Source organism: Sinocyclocheilus anshuiensis, unplaced genomic scaffold (genome assembly GCF_001515605.1).
Source record: "Sinocyclocheilus anshuiensis isolate Anshui unplaced genomic scaffold, SAMN03320099.WGS_v1.1 scaffold199, whole genome shotgun sequence".
Taxonomy (NCBI): domain Eukaryota; kingdom Metazoa; phylum Chordata; class Actinopteri; order Cypriniformes; family Cyprinidae; genus Sinocyclocheilus; species Sinocyclocheilus anshuiensis.
The window spans coordinates 855,268-872,285 of record NW_015552582.1 but is presented as its reverse complement, the minus strand read 5'-3'; the positions used below and the strand labels follow the sequence as shown (position 1 = coordinate 872,285).

Below are 17,018 nucleotides of genomic sequence, written 5' to 3'. Positions count from 1 at the left end.
GTGTCCTATAATCTATGCAGTCTTGTATCCAACGCTTATTGCTCTTTCATCTGCCCTGTTTCTAGTCTTCTGTTTCCTTTTATTTCACTCTGCAGGCAGAGGGAACATCTGGAGAAAAGTGTGTGCTGATGACACATCACAACAATAATTGCAGGTTTAAGACACAGCTGCAGCAAGGAGAAAACACACCATCATAACTATACATGTAGACAACGAACGCACCCTCTCCATCTTGTTCTCTTGCACGTCCAGCCACATCCTCCCAAAAGCACACACGCATGCACATTTCCTATGCAAACACACAGACAACCGCTATTTGCCCAAGGACGTGTGTTGAGCGCTAAGCACACTTTAAATTTATGGCACAACATTAACAGCATCTCCACTTCCCACAGTTCAGAGGAAGAGAAGCATGTGCATTTTAGTCTCCACTCGAGGGTATGAAATGTGTGAAGCAGACGCATGCGGTCTCTGATCAGTTAGCAATAACAAGACACATGATGATGTTAGGCACCCAGCACAGTTTTTTTTCCACATTTTTTATTTTCATATGATGTTGATTGGCCATTTCGGTTGCCAAATATTTTTGTATAACAACAATCGCTAAACTACATAATTGACTGCTGTCCAAGGCAAACTACTGTATTATTTTTTTATGAAATTGGCAATTTCTTACAGCATAATTTCAACACATTCTATTTCATGTCCAACATTTTGGCAAGTGTCTGTGTCATAACAAGTGGGGTAATGTGCAGTCAGTTATTATCACAAAATAAACCCCATCACCAGCAATTTGTTACAACAGCTAAAATACAATGAAGCATGTGGATAACATATTTCATTCTATAAAAATTAGCCGAGATCACATAGCCAACATATCTGAAATGTTTGGGGTAGGTAAGATTTTTTTTTTAATGTTTAAAAAAGCATTTATTTGTGCCTGTATTTACAGGCTGGGTTTATTTGATCAAAAATACAGTAAAACAGCAATATTATGAAATATTGTTAGAATTTAAAATAATGATCTTCTATTTGAATATATTTTAAAATGTCATTTATTCCTGTATTAGCCATGCTGAATTTTCAGCAGCCACTAGTCTTCAGTGTCACATGATCCTTCAGAATTTGGTGCTCAAGAAACATTTAATATGATTATTAATGTTGAAAACACTTTAATATTACTTTATATTTTTGTGGAACCTAATAACTGACAAAGAACAAGATTCTTTGATGAATTGAAAGTTCAAAAGAACAGCATTTATTTGAAATAAAAATCCTTTGTATCAATGTAAAAGTTTGTACTTTCACTTATTTCATGCGTCCATGATAAAATAAAGTATTTCTTTTTCAAAAACGATACTTTCTTCCAAATATTGGACCCCCCAGGAGTTTTGGTTCAATACAAATATTGAATACACTGCTTATTTGATCAGTAAGACTGCAGTGTAAATCTTTGTTTTTGATGATTTTCCCAGAGAGTACAATAGTCATCACGGTCATATCGCTGTCAAGGACTTTACCGCGGTGCTTAATCGGGATGCAAATATTCCATAAACGGAGACATAGAAGAAAACACAGGGGATAGAGTAAACACACAATCACATACAGTAGTGACTGGCCAAAACGGGGGTGACCACACACAGAGGGGTGAGAGAAATAAACAACTGAGGGTGATCTCATGAGTGAAGCAAAGGGAAATACAGCGGTGAGACAGACTGACAGAAGAGCGAAATATAAGAACAGACAGGCTGCTGCTTGATGTTTGTAATAGATGGGATGAGTATGAATAACCTTTTGAGGGACAAACTCTGAGTCAGCTGAGCTGCCTTCCTGTAAAGAGATCAGAAAACAGGCAGGGGGATTGAGGATGATGTCACATCCTGCGCAGATTACACACCTATTGCACAAAAGTGCACAATCACACACTTTACTGGCAATGTGTGTTTGTGTTGGGCTGCTAATCCTGCTATTATGATCTTACCTGCTCACACACCTTCAAAACGCCTCGCTGACATGACTCTCCTCGCCAAAATGACATCACTTTACAATGTACCCAATGCATATGTGCAAGCACATGCGGGAGCTCGTAGCTATTAGCCGAATTAAGAGGCATTTACAAGCACGCAGGCAAACCACAATGCTCTAAACTACATCCAACAGCCTAGCCGTACACTGGTAGTCATCGGAAAAAGTATGCGGACAGATTTGTAATGGATGCTTTTTATTTATAATTTTTTTTTAAAAACCAGCCAATTACAAACAACTGCTTTGTTTTCTGTGACACAATGGGGACGTTGTGTAGGTGGGTTTGTGTGTATGTGTGTGTGTGTGTACCTACTTAACCATATTTTGGGGACAAATTTGTACCCAAAAGTGAGCAAAACCTGACAAAATCGCCAAAAACCTCCATTTGGGGACGTCCTCATTTGTAAAACCGATATAAAAATAAAGTAAACAAAGTTCTTTTGAAATAGTAAAAATGCAGAAAGTTTTCTGTGAGGGGTAGGGTTAGGGGTGGGTTTAGGTTAAAGTGTATAACAATCTGTATATTAAAAAAATAGTAGTCTACGTAATCTCTCCATTTAGATAGTTCAGTTAACGTGTGTGTGTGTGTGTTTATACCTGTGTAACTGGCTCCTCCTCCACCTGTTGTGTGTTAAACACTCTGGCAGCATTGTCAGCACCCAGCAGTCTGCGAGCCATCTTCTCCTCATAAGTTAACCTCTGAAAGCAAACAGGATTAATCTGTCAGAGCCTGGGTTAGTGTGTGAGAGAAAACACACTCGTACACGCAAAAGCATGATGATTATTTGGTGGCCTGTACTACTGAATTCAAGGCTATTAGTCATGCTGAACATGTGGTGGGTTTTTGCTATGCATTGTAGGTCGATTTTAGAGCTCCTATAGTGATTAACCATTTTAGTTGGAGGAGTTGGTGGTGGAAGGTAATTTTCTCCATTTATTAGATGTATTTCGTAAGAATGAAAAGTTACAATGAACATATATATTGAAAACTGAAAAAAAATAAAGAAATTTCAGTTATACTCAACTGAACAGTTCACCCAATTTACCCTTGCGCATATTTGAACTTAGTGTGATATTTAACATTACATTTAACATCAAATGCCACTGGTTCTTGTGTTTATCTATATAGATAGATAGATAGATACATAGAGATAGATAGAGATATATATATATATATATATATATATATATATTAAACTAAATTAGAAATGTTGCCTTGGAAACTAACTAAAATGAGTTTAAAATGTAGTAAAATTACTAAAACTAAAACAGAAATGACAAAAATTAAAGCTAAATAGAAATGTTTAAAAAACCTACAAATTAGCTGAAAATACAAAAATAACAGCCAATTCAAAATATTAATATGTACTGTAACAGTACATATATAGAGTTCTAAAATAACATTGGCTCCCATTTACTTCTATTATATGGAACGGAACAGTGTTCTTTTTCTTTTGATTTTACTCCACAGAAATCAGTAGCGTTTTAGAACAGCTTGAGGGGAAGTTGACTTTTTTTTTTTTTTTTACATTTTTTGGGGTTAACTATGCCTTTAAAAGAAAATTAGTTACCAAATATACTCAAACATGACTGCAAGTGTTATTGGTTAGACTACATTATATTCAAGATGGCAATGCTAGTAAGGCTAGTGTGGTAGTACTATTAATGATGTACTGTAATTTTTTAGTAATACAAACATAAGACCTCTCACACACATACCTGCTGTCCATTGCTGAGTCTTTCCTCTTTGAAGCGTAGTTTTCTCTCCAGATCTTGTATAACGGCGTCTTTGGAGCCCTGGATCGCTGAATCAGAGATGATACGCGGTGTACGGGGTGTAGTCTTACGTGGCAAAGCCCTGTTAAAACACAATCAGAAAATAATGAAAAAAGACTTCAAAAGCAACCGATAGCACATTAAACATTTCTATAAGTACAGAATCTGTAGCTGTTCATTTCTTAAACACAGAGACAAGTGAGAAACTGTTGCTCCAGAGTTATATTTCCCGGTCCATAAAACCTTTCAAATAGAGGCTAGGATTAAAGCACATACACAAAACAAATGAACAGAACCGCAGCTTTTATAATACACTGCAATATGAAAGTTGGCACTGACAAGAAGAACGTGGGACATATTTTTTGCATATGCACTGGGAAGCAAGAATCATTTTCGTTATCTGTTTGTGTGTGTTTTAAAATTCCACAGCAGTCTCTTATCTTTCCCCCTCTGGCTCTGGAATGCCAGGAAGAAAGAGAGAGAGAGAGAGAGAGAGAGAGAGAGAGAGAGAGAGAGAAATGAACTAGTGGAAGATAATGGAGAAAACGGAGATGAAGAGGTGGATGATAGGAGAAGCAGCTTTGAAGACAAAAAAAAACTCTGGATGAGTGTTTTAAACTCAAGTTTTACCAGAAAGACCATATTCACTGAAGATCCTAATTATAAATCATGAGCAACATCAAATAAATCTCTGGAAAAACTCTTGTTCAGCTTGCATGTGCATCATTTGCAGTTTTAGAATATGGTTGAGTATGTTTGTATGATGCAGAGAGGGCCATTATTGTGAGATGTAACAGATTAAATACCTTTCAAATAAACAGCTTAAATAAAAATTGTCATTGTTTACCACTTCTTGAATAACAAACCTATGTTGAACACCATTCATATAATGAAAGTGGACAGTGACCAGAGGTTGTCTGTGCCAGCGTCATTTTAATATTACTTATAAACTACTACAGTATTTATTAATATTTTGGATTTGTTTTTATGTTATATTTTCGTAATTTCGTAATAATTTTAGTAATTTGGCGACGTTATGTGCTTTTGATTTTATTTCAGTTTTAGTAATTTTAGTACTTAACAAAAATGTTAATATATATATATATATATATATATATATATAGTCATTAAAATCTCAAAATCTTATCCACCACATAGCTCTTAAATCTCATTCATCTGGTGCATTGCGATGCATTACAAGACACGCAAAAATAAATGTTTTTTTTTTAATCTTTTTGGAGCTTGATGGTCACTGGTCATCTCCTAGCATCTTAGATATTCTGTACAAAAATTCTCCTTTGATGTTCAATAGAATAAAGCAGGTCATACAGGCTTCAAACTACATGAGAGTGATGAGTGGTTTTATAGGGATAAAAAATCTGATTCTCAACTAAACCTATGTGCTTTACATTTCTGTAGACTTGAGAATGAGAGAGGAAATCTCTATAATACACAGTCCTTACCCTCAAGGTTCCTCAGCTCCCATTGATCTCAGTGTCTCCATAAACATGCCATGTAAGAATGCATACAGTACATGTTTTCCATGCAGCTGGAAAGCAAGAGCTGCACTCCAAATTACTTATTAGCCCAAGAGTTCACTCTATATGCCCTTGATAGTGCTTTATTGGAGCTCATGATAAAGTGCTTTGTCTTTAGTATAGAGAATCAGCTTGTTAAGTTGTGACACAAGGAACCTGATATTTCAGTATGGAGATAAAGGTTAAGATAATTGTTTTTTAGTAGTAAGTTTGTTTCCATTTGTTGTTTGCTTTTGGCATCTGATATAGCGTTTGGACCAAGAAACTGTGATGGGTGACTGCACACCTTCGAAAAGCATTTGGGATGTTTCTCAAACAGATGATTGTGGGTACTCACACTGTGCCATTACCCTTGGGCAGCCCCAACGCATTCACTGGTGGCAGAGGTGGTGTGGCTGGGAGCACAGACACCAGAAACCCAGCTGGTGAGTGGGGAGTGGATGTGAACGGCGAGGAGGCATCTGAGCGGGTGGGGCTCGATGTGACAGGTGGCGGAGGCGGTGGAGGTGGAGGAGGGAAGTCTTGTGGCAAGCCAGCAGGAGAGGATAGAGTGCTGGAGCTGAGAAAGGGCGGAGGGGGCGGCGGGAAAGAAGGCGAGCTGGGAGACTCCACGCTGCTTCCTTTGGACAGTAGCGGCTGCTGCTGGAAGGGCGGAAGTGTGACGCGGCTGAAGGGTTTGTGGGACATTGTAGGGGACAGCGGACTGGAGCTCGAGGAGGTCGAGGACTGCGTGCTGTATCCAATCGATCCCCCGCTTGTTGTGGGACTCTGCGCAGCAATGAACTGCTTAGGCCGGGCATAGTTGAAGGTGCTTGTCTGCATGGTGCTACTCTCCAGCTCCTGGAAGGAGGGAGGAGGAGGGAGAGGTGGAGATGGAGGCGGGACTTCCTGAGGAGGAGGAAGCTGTTGTTGTTGCTCAAGAAGGATCTGATCCTGAAGTTGCTTCAGTTGTGCTGCGTTTCTGCAAGGAAAAAATTAAACAAATGGACTGTTTAGCATCACTAACTACACACATTTTACTACAATAGTCAGATAATGTGTCCGTCTAACTATAACTGAACAACCTGACAAACATTCACTGAACTAATGTCAACATCTTAAGATAATGTTTGTACAGCATGTTTGCTGGGACTAAACCTGGCTAAATAGTTTCTAGTTGGGTGGCTGACCCATAATGACCATGTTCCAAAAACCAGCTTCACCATCTTAAGATGGTTTGATAGCAGGTTTGTTGCTGGTCCAACGTGGCTTACCAGCTTGCATGAGCTAAATGACCAAAAAAATATTTATGCTAAAATATATTATATTTAAATAAAATTATTGTCAAATAAATTGGATAAAATGCAGGAATAAATTATCAATTTAATTCAAAACAAACAGATTTGTCCATTCAAAATTTTAATTTCATTTAATCCATGTTTTAAAATGTAGTTAAATATACAAAAAAAGAAAAAGAAATAAATTAAAAAACAAGTGCAATTGGACATAACTGTTTAATTAATGTTTTACCGTGTAATTAAATATAACAAAAACACAACAATAAAAGGAAAAGAAGAAAAGAAAAGAAAACAACAAAATTCAACTTGGTACTCTAAAGACTATTCTGATGTAGCGCTTTATATATTTCCATCTTTATTGATTTATTAGAGACGGAAAGCCACACACAGAGTTCAGTGAGTGATGTCATATAAGGCCCTCTCAGGGTCAGTGTATCATCCTCACAGAACAGATGGCCCCTCACACAGGAGGAAATGAACTCTAGAGCCTACAGGGGTGTCGTGTTTGTTACTATAAAGGACATCTATGAACGCATATACAAGTGTGTCTGTACAGCTGCATATGGGCAGAAGATTGCATGCCTTGTTTGTGTGGTTATGCATGTCTGTGTGAGTTTGTGCTGAGTTTCTGGGAAGGAAACTAAAGCTCACTGAAGAGCGAGTGATATGCTATCTTGGGTAAAGTTTAAACTACACTGTCAACAGCATGTAAACAGCATGGAAAAGAATGAGATGAAGATCTCAGCGATGTGTCGTGTGAATATGGGTGTGGGCTGATGGCTGACCGTTATCGGTCAAATGTTTGGCCTCATGATTCACCCACATACACAACAACACTGGAGTGACATCCACATTGTCCTTTTCTCTGCTAAACATGAGATATTCGATGCCTACAGTCATAGTTTTCCATCATCTAAATTCTTGTGTCCCTCGAAGACACGTTTTGTTCGAAACGCAATTTGTCTCTCTTCTGCAGACTCAGCCCCACTCTCCCGCTGCCTTTTTTTTTGGCAATATCTTGGCACTTTCTGTAAGCCTAAACAAATGGATAACCATAAACGAACCGATAACCAAGTCCAGATGCTTTTCATTGAAATTTTATCACATGGTCTCCTATAGGCCCATTCAGAGCGGCATTCAACATTTTTCTGCTGGTCGCTCTGTAAAGAAACCCAAAACTTGAATTAAATGCGTAATTTCGATGTGTGTGCTTCACAAGGGGATCGGAGTGGTAGGCCAGCCACACTCCGAACCCCATTTAATCTAATTATTTCCAGATGTTGACTAATGAGTCACTGTGCTTTCCCTCCTTCTCTCCATTTTTTTGTAATGGAGGTGGAAGCCCTCCCTCCAGCCAACTGATAAATCCTTAAAGTTTGGGTCAAGGAAAAGAGAAAGGGAGTATTCAGTTTGTGTTGGTAATACTTCGCCAAGCCTAAACCTAAAACCTAGAGTGCAAGTTTATCAAATAAAAGGATTCATTGAAGAAAAGAATAGATTAAATTATGTAACTTTGTTTTGGCGGCACAAATGGTGATTTGGACCACATTAAAGGCATAAATGACCACCTAAAGCCTTGCCTTTTCCCTTTTTCTCTTTTTTCCTTGTCCATATGTTCAAGAATCCATCAAAAGAGCACTTTTACAGGAATACTTTGGCAGCTGGTGAAAGGCTCCTGGACTCAACGTCCTGTGCTGCTTTGCTTTCATTCCTTTTTTGGCTCTGTTATGAGTTCCTTAGCACCAGCTGCTAGACTCTCACTTCTCTACCTTCTGTCTTTGGGTCTTGCTTTCGCTCCCTCGCTTTCTTGCAATTGCTTCACACTTTTTTTTGAATTTCATAATAATGTCTCCCTCGTCTTTCCCTCACATTTTAACATTAGAAAGAACAAGAATTGCAAATCTAATCTGTCTTTTTCTCCATCCTTTTGCTTTTCTCCTCTCTTCCTCCCCTGAGTGAAAGCGGCTGTTTTTCAAAATTAGCCATTTTCTAAAAATAGTTCTTGCAGGTTTCTCCACTTATTTTTTCCTTTTGCATTTCTGGAATTCCTGACCAGTAAACCTGGGTTGATGAAGGAAGGTCAGCCGGTGCTGACATAATCAGATTGCCTTAAAAGGCACAGAGACTGCAAATAGAAAATGCTATCGTATACCTTCCTGCTTAAAAATTATGTTCATTCATTTGAGAAATCTCAAACCCCAATATACGGTTACAAAGTCAACAGATTCTGTGTGCAGTGCATTTCTTAAATATTTACTGAAGGGATGAGTACAAATAAGCAGCAAACAAAGTGTTCAGCTTTTTCCCAGTAGCATGGCACTTGAACAAGTAGTGGTGAAAAACAACAGTGCAATCTTCACTTCCGTCAATCAATCAACCATGTTTTCCTAAACTGTAGTGTTGTAATGTCCAAAGCATTCTACAGAAATGTTTTGTTTGTTTCATGCAAATGAACGGATCCAAAAACTATTTGGTGATTTTGTGGCATTTTAGATCTTTTTATATTGAATTTAGTTAATTCAATTATTTAGCTGCATGTTGTTGTCAACCAAGTTATATCAATTAGGATGCATTCAAAGTTTTTTTTTTTTTGTAGTAGTAGTAGTAGTAGTATGCGGCTTAAAGGTATCTGTTCGAGTATAATGGTAACACTCAAATTATCCACTCAATTAAAAACCATCAATGCATAAGTGCAAGATCTGATTAAATTATATCATCTGATAATTGTGCATTTAAAAATAAACACAATGCTCCCCTCAGGAAGCTTCAAAGTAGTTTTGGAATATTTTTTTAGTATATTACAGTGTAGCGGACTACTTTTTCAAAAGGTTGGTTTGACTTGGAAAGCTACAGTACAGTTTCAAAGTAGGTTCTCCAACAATATAAAAAATTATGGCAGGTCTACACAAGACATTTAGCCTAGACTTTTTTTTTTTTTTTAGGAATGGAAGGGAAGGAATGGGATCAATTGTGACTCAAACTCACATCGCCCACAGGACCACGGTTCCAACCAAATTCCCAGTTGTGTTTTTCGAGTCTACAGCTCTTCCTCAGCCGAGTCTGCTGTATTCGGGGTCAGTTCGGTCATAGTTTGAGTGATTTAGAGATGCTAATGGGAGAGAGTTGAATATGGTTCTGCGTCCATATGCTGATAGCATGCAGCACTGCTTAAATAATCGCAGCCTTCTGTCAAAGGTTACATGAAGTAACCCATTCAATCTTGAAGTAACCTTTTTCGCATTTGGCTCCCAAACTCTGGAATAGCCTTCCTGATAACGTTCGGGGTTCAGACACACTCTCTCTGTTTAAATCTAGATTAAAGACACATCTCTTTGGCCAAGCATTCAAATAATGCATCTCATAATCTTGTACTGCAGTTATATCTGATCAAATGCACATTATTATTCTTTAGTTTGGGTTAAACAAATCAATTTTGCTTGGTTGGAACAGCAGCTATGCTAATTATGTCTCAATTTTTTTCTCTGTTTTTGTCATGGGATACTAGGATTTACACAAGCTTCAGTCTGGATCCAGAACACCTGAGAAGAGATGATGCCAACCCCTCAGAGGACCTCAGATGATGCCAACCCTGAAACAACATACAGAACTACCACATTTTGCTATAAGTTTGATTGCATCATATAATAATTGCTGTTAATAGTGTTCATCGTCTGTTTGATTACGTCTTTAATTGATTTTTCCGTACATTTCTGCCATATGTACATTAACTGACAGTCACCACTGATAAGCTACCACTAAATATTGTAGAAACTTAATTTGCTGTAAAGTTGCTTTGCAATGATTTGTATCGTGAAAAGCGCTGTACAAATAAACTTGAATTCAATTCAATTCAATTAAATTCAATCTGCCAAATTACAAGGTTTGTTACTAGTGGAGATGAAGCAGACCCCTCAGCAGACACAAAAATCACTCTCATATTCCTGCACTTCCACACATTCCTGTCTAATTTAGCTACATGTCTATAAAATGCACTTACACAAATCCAGCTCCTACTGTTTTATGGAAACCCCAGAGATGCGCCTGACCTTGCATAAAACACACACACAACCATCAAAGTCGTCTGCTTTGAATCAGAGAAAACTGTTCTGACATCACTGCTCAGCTGATTACAGAAATGATCTAAACAGAGCTTATTAAAAAATAATTTAATAAACCATAATTAAATTACATTTAATTAACTTAAATAAATATAAAAAGGGCTTTCTAAAATTACAGATACTAATAACAGCATGCATTACAGACTTGCAATCACTACTATTAGTTGTTTGTAGTAGAGTGGCATTACGAGCTCATCTTTTACTAAATGATGTGTTTATTATTAGTCTATATTGCCTATCCTAATATAATGCCTTTGTTCTTTTCGTCAGAATCCACTTCATAAGTCACAAAAAAACCATACGTAAAACAGTGCACGAACTTTTCTGTTCTTATCTTCCTCTGAAGCCTTTTGTATTGTATCTGAATCATATGCAGACTTGACAGGAAGCTGTTGAGTTAGTCTTTCTAACTTAGTCTGTCCTCCACACCATAATGTAAAACCCAGAGCTGATGATGTTCACACTGCATTAAACACTACAATTTGTTGTACCATTAAAACACATCGTGACATGAGGTCAGACATGCGCCCATTAGCTTTGAAGTGGTGACATTTGTCAGTGGCATTTGTGCCCCTATAAAACAGTGAAAAATACCTCATAAAGTTGTTTACAAATGTGCCCTTTACAAAATAACTGTAAGATGCGGGTCAGTGCAGATTGCGGTTTAATTAGACCACCAATCAGCTTCTATCCAGACATTTTAAGCAGTCAGGTTAAGCACCTTTGTTTTGGCTGTGCGCATGAGTGGAGTTTCTACTGTTTTTAACCGGCTGCTATCACAGGAAGAAGCTTCAAGATGACAGGAAGCTGTTGCGTTTAAATATTTGACAATTAGAGGACTCCCTGTTTACAGAGCATGTCCTGCTTTGTGTGCACACGTCTGTGCGCGAGACATGCAAACAAAATATGGAATTGTAATGAGCAAAACAAGTTTATGAACTACATTCTGTATTATTATTGCATAAAAATTGTATTAGACTATAAAAGTGGACGGTCCTGTCAAATAAAAGATTTATCCAAAAACAGCTGACGAAACTGAAAGCATAACGAAACAGCGCTTAGAGAGTATAGTCGCCGCGTCAGCACGAGCGCGAAGGTGCGCGCAGCAAAAATGACACGCATATTGAGGAAACGATGGATGGTTTTCAAGCGAAAGTCAAGTAAAAGACCGCTTCTTAAACCAGAGAAGGTGAACATGCTGGTATTCTTGTGGGGAAAAAAACATGCAAGTACTGTCACCGTTAGTTTTACTTTTCTCTTTGTTTTCATTTTTGAAAAACTTGTTATCTTTGCTGTTTACCGCACATTACGCTATGGATGCTCTCTTTTATTTATTTATTTGATTCCTCAGTGTTTGCTAAACGTTCTGTCATTTATTAGTCGGTATATAATACAGCATGTGGTGTGTCTCATCTTATTCGTTTTTGTTAATAAACGTTTTGTAAGCTAGTTTGTCATTGTATCTTACTGATTTATTGTTGTTGTGCTTTTTAAGAATAACAATGAATCCATCTTTTTAAGCCTTTAAAAAATGAAAGGTGTGTAGTAGGCCTATGTAAACAAAACAGTGACAACAAGATCGCGAATTCAAAAGTGAAAGCATCCGAAGCCCTCGGCTTAACACAGCAAAAGAGAAGCTCCCATTCACAAAATTCAAATCACAAATAATACTACTGATGATAAAGAACGGGCTGAATGTTAACCACTTTCTTTTCAATATATATATATATAAACTATGATAAAAGTTCCTCAGCATGCATTGAATAATCCCATGTTGTAGCGCAAAAAATACATAAATAAAAAATAAATAAATATTGCGACCAAATCATGTGCTCGTGCGACCAGCTGAGAAAGTTAGTTGCAAAAGAGCAACCAGTGGGAAGAATAAGTCTGGAGCCCTGCCCTGGATGATTAGTTCTGGTTAACCAACTGATTTAATGATAAAAATATGATTGATTCAGGTGATTGCTTCCATGTCAGTGTCTGGAGAAATGATTCATAGACTGTCTGACTACATGGTAATCTGGCAAACATTGAGACAGCTACAGGACGGATGGATGAACGTCTAAGACACACAGACTGAAACAACCCATTGTCATATTTTTGAATAAGAAATTCTGTGTAATCTGCAACAAAAACAACAACAATCTGTATTTCAGCAAAAGTATAAATAGAAAAGTTGCACTACTTTTCATAAGTTTGGGGTCAGTACGTTTTTTTTTTTAAGAAATACTTTTATTCAGCAAGGATGCATTAAATTGATCAAAAGCGACACTAAAGAAATTTACAATCTTACAAAAGATTGGTTTCAAATGAATGCTGTTCTTTTTAACTTTCTATTAATCAAAATAGTCCTGAATTGATCATGGTTTTAACAAAAATATTAAGCATCACAACATTGATAATAATAAGAAATGTTTCTTGAGCACCAAATCAGCATATTAGAATGATTTCTGAAGAATCATGTGACACTGAAGACTGGAGTAATGGCTGAAAATTCAGATTTGATCACAGGAATAAATTACACTTTATATATATATATATTGCCTATTTATTTGTCAGTCTATCCAAATGAGACTCATTATTTCAAACTTTCACTCTTTAAATGCACTTTTATGCACATTAACATCTGAATTATAACCACACCCAAACCCTGTTGACTCAGTGACTTCAGCTTTCTTTTATAGTTCCACTTCACCATGATCCAAATACACCCTATATATACAGTCATGCCAACCATTCAAACAGCAACAGATCTTGTCCTTTTAAACTGCAATTTACAGTCCAGCCCTACAATACTCCAGAGTTTTGAGTTCTTATATTGCAACAAGACTCATGTGTCAGCATACACATACAAACACACACACCCTTCGAAACACAGTCTATTCATCAAACAGCATACAGACTGAGAGCAGGAGATTGCATCTGATCCTTCCATTATATCTGAACGTAATAGCAGTGCTGTCACTCACAAAACCGAACCAGACACACATTCTCTCGCCACTAATGTGCATAAAATCATCTGAATTCTTGGCATGTTACAGTGAACAAAACTTTCAGAAATCTCCTACAGTAATTTTGGCCCTTAGCTTTTCTAGAGGTCAACAGAGTACATAAAGTTGACCGCATATGCTACACACAAAACGTCTGTAAATGCAAGTTTTCGAGCCCTTTCTCAGATTACATTGGTATTGGTTGAGCGTGTTCCTGCTTTAGGAGCAGTTTGACCAAATATGTTCTCACAATGCGGCTCCCACCCAAGCCAAGCAACTCTACACGCTCTATACTCCCTACCAGACCTAGAGGAAATGTCCAACTTTCCATAAAGACATCAGGCCAAAATAAAAAAGGCTTTTTCTTTTCCAGCTCCCACACTCTCACTTTCATGCTTTCCCTTTCCTTCTCTATTTTTCTATTCTCTAATTTCACCTTTTTGCATTCTCCAAGTCTCAGACTTTGTCTCTCTCCTTTGGTCTGTCACCTCTCTATCCTTTCTACTCTGTCTCCATCCCTCCTATCCACCCACAGTCTGCTCTTTGACCTGAAAAGTACAAAACTGGAAAGCGCTTTCTCAAATTGGCAAGTTCTAATCTGATTGGCTGACATGCACATTTTCTTCTCAGTGCGTCTGAAAACAAAGTCATGTTTACAAGGTATTGAGTTGATACAATGAATACTTTTGAGGAAATAATCACTGGATTGGCCAAAGTTTGCAAGATTATTGCTTTAACGACTAAAACCATTTCATTTTAAATGCTACAAGGAAATGTATGCATCACAGTGATTACTTTTAACATTGTTATTCAATTATTAGTATTTTTAAAGCTTAACTTCAAGTGTTTTTAGATGACAGCAGAGTAATATACAGTATTCACTACCGTTTAAAGGGATAGTTCACCCAAAAATGAAATTCTGTCATTAATTACTCACCCTCATGTCGTACCACACGGATACGTTGTTTTTGTTCAAATCAAAGCACAAACAACGTAGAAAACATTTCCGTGTTGTGCGGCTGGCACAGAACAACATACGCTGTTCGTAAAAATTTTCATTTTTGGGTGAACTAACCCTTTAAAGGTTTGGGGTCAGTAAGGTGTTTTTACCAAGGCTGCATTTATCTGATCAAAAATACAGTAAAAACAGTAAAATTGTGAAATATTATTACAATTTGAAATAACTGTTGTCTATCTGGATATATTTTAACATGTAATTTATTTCTGTGATGGCAAAGCTGAAATTTCAGAAGCCATTACTCTAGTCATTAGTGTCACATTCTTTTTTCTTAATATTTTTTGTATAAACTTAATATTTTTAATAAAATGTGATACTTTTTTCAGGATTCTTTGATGAATAGAAAAATCAAAAGAACAGCATTTATTCAAAAATATATTTTTTGTAACGTTATATGTCTTTAATGTTACTTCTGATAAATTAAATGCATCCTTGCTCAATAAAAGTATTAAATCTATTTCAAAAATATATATCTTAACCATCCTAAACTTTTGATCCATCACACATATATACATGTTATTTTATTATAACCACATGTATACAAAAAAAAATGTGAAAGAGAAACCTCAACCAACAACCAATACAGAAGCAATATAATGTGCATTCTGAAACTTTTAACAGGCAGAAATTAGTTTTTTGCCCATTTAGTCAGAGGTGTGTTTGAAAGACTACTTTGAAAAGCATGAATGAAGCCTTCAGTCATGGCAGTTACAGGAAAAGTTAAAGCACTTCATTTTCAGACCCATTCACTGTTGTTTTGTTCTCTTCCACTCTATTTATCTTTAGTCGCAAAGTCTTGACCTGCACAGTCCATTATTCTCTTTTGTTTTCACCATCTCTCGCTCAGACCCTCCCCCATCTGTTTCTCTCTAATTGCATGCACAGCACATAAAACAGAACCAGACTGTTTTCTTTTCACATAGTATGTCTCATTGCATCCCTCTTGCTCACTCTCTCTTTCTCACAAAGTGTGTATATGTCTGGAATCTGGATTGTAGGAATGTGAGCTGAAGACATTCCTCTTCGGATTGGCCGAAAAGACATCACCATCAAATGGGATTACCATTAGGGAAAGTGAGAGAGAGAAACGGGAGGGGTACAAGCAGAAGAGAAATAAGCCCTAAACAAGGCAAACGGAGCGACGAAGAGAGGTCGGGTCCAAACCAGTCTCTGCTGGCAATAAAACAGTTAGTACAATGGCCTTTATGAACCTAAACTCCACTAAGCAAACCATCAATTAATGGTGTTACTGCTGCCTTGAGTGAAGTGCCAAACCATACACACATTAGTGCTAAACATTCAACCGTTTAAACTTTGGAACACAAGTGCAAAAGACAAAGCCACTAACATAACATCTTTTCCAGATATTTTGGAGGCTTTGAGTTTGAATAACCTACTTTTCTTGCCAAAATCCTGTGCAAAACTGTGCTAACTAACAGTATTTTTACTGAGCAGAGGATTTCTGATTTGTTTTCGGTTCCTCTTAATTTATTCTATTCTTGTAACTCTAATTCTTTCTTTTAGTCTTCAAGTATATCACTTTACTATCAGATATCCTCTATTTTCTTTTATTCTCATATACTGTATACACATCACATCAGTAGATTATTGTTCTCTCTCTCTCTCGTTATTCTCTTCTGTTGTTGTCAACTTTTTTCCCAATTAAATTCGGTTGCATGTAAATCATTCTGCCCTAAATATGAAAAAAGACAACAAAAAAAAAATCAGCACAATAAAAAGGTAATGCACATATCACTAAATACACAATAAAAAAAAAACATAACTAACGATTATGTGTTAAATGGTTAGCCTACATTTCAACATGTCCTCTCACATATATCAGATCTGTATCAATGAACATAGATAAGTTACTTATTTATAAAATGACCTACATTCATCCATGAAAGTTACTCTAAATATAGAAGAAAATGTTTGTACCTTGTTTTTCACCTTGTTAAAGTTATTCCCGTCGCAAGTAGGTAATTCCTTACAGGTGTGTGTGTGTGTGTGTGTGTGTGAGGACTGCGGCGCTCTCTCAGCTGCTCTCGTCTTTATATTGAACGAGCAGACACGCGCTGAGTGACGCGGCATCCCGCTGTAGTGCTCTGCTCTGACTGCTGACTGCAGTCTGCGAGCTAGACTGACACAATAAAAGTCCGACAACTCAAGAACTTCCACAATAAAAGCACCCATGCTCAACTTTATTTAAGCTCAGCCATAAAATGTAAAAAAATAATAAAAAAAATGTAATAATGTGTATAATATTCTTATAT

At 37.0% G+C, this 17,018-nt stretch overlaps 1 protein-coding gene across 3 annotated transcripts in view; it reads right to left on the bottom strand.

Moving 5' to 3' along the window:
* The window catches only part of palld (palladin, cytoskeletal associated protein), a 95,503-nt gene that overhangs the window by 8,329 nt on the left and 70,156 nt on the right, over window positions 1–17,018 (bottom strand). For 2 of the 3 annotated variants that reach the window (XM_016456193.1, XM_016456194.1), the window contains 4 exons: window positions 5,677–6,300; window positions 3,745–3,883; window positions 2,623–2,724; window positions 1,792–1,830 (listed from right to left, as the gene is read on the bottom strand). In XM_016456193.1, coding sequence (XP_016311679.1) covers window positions 1,792–1,830; window positions 2,623–2,724; window positions 3,745–3,883; window positions 5,677–6,300 — 904 coding nt within the window. The remainder of the gene's footprint in view (window positions 1–1,791; window positions 1,831–2,622; window positions 2,725–3,744; window positions 3,884–5,676; window positions 6,301–17,018) is intronic. The other variant, XM_016456195.1, reaches the window with a different exon arrangement.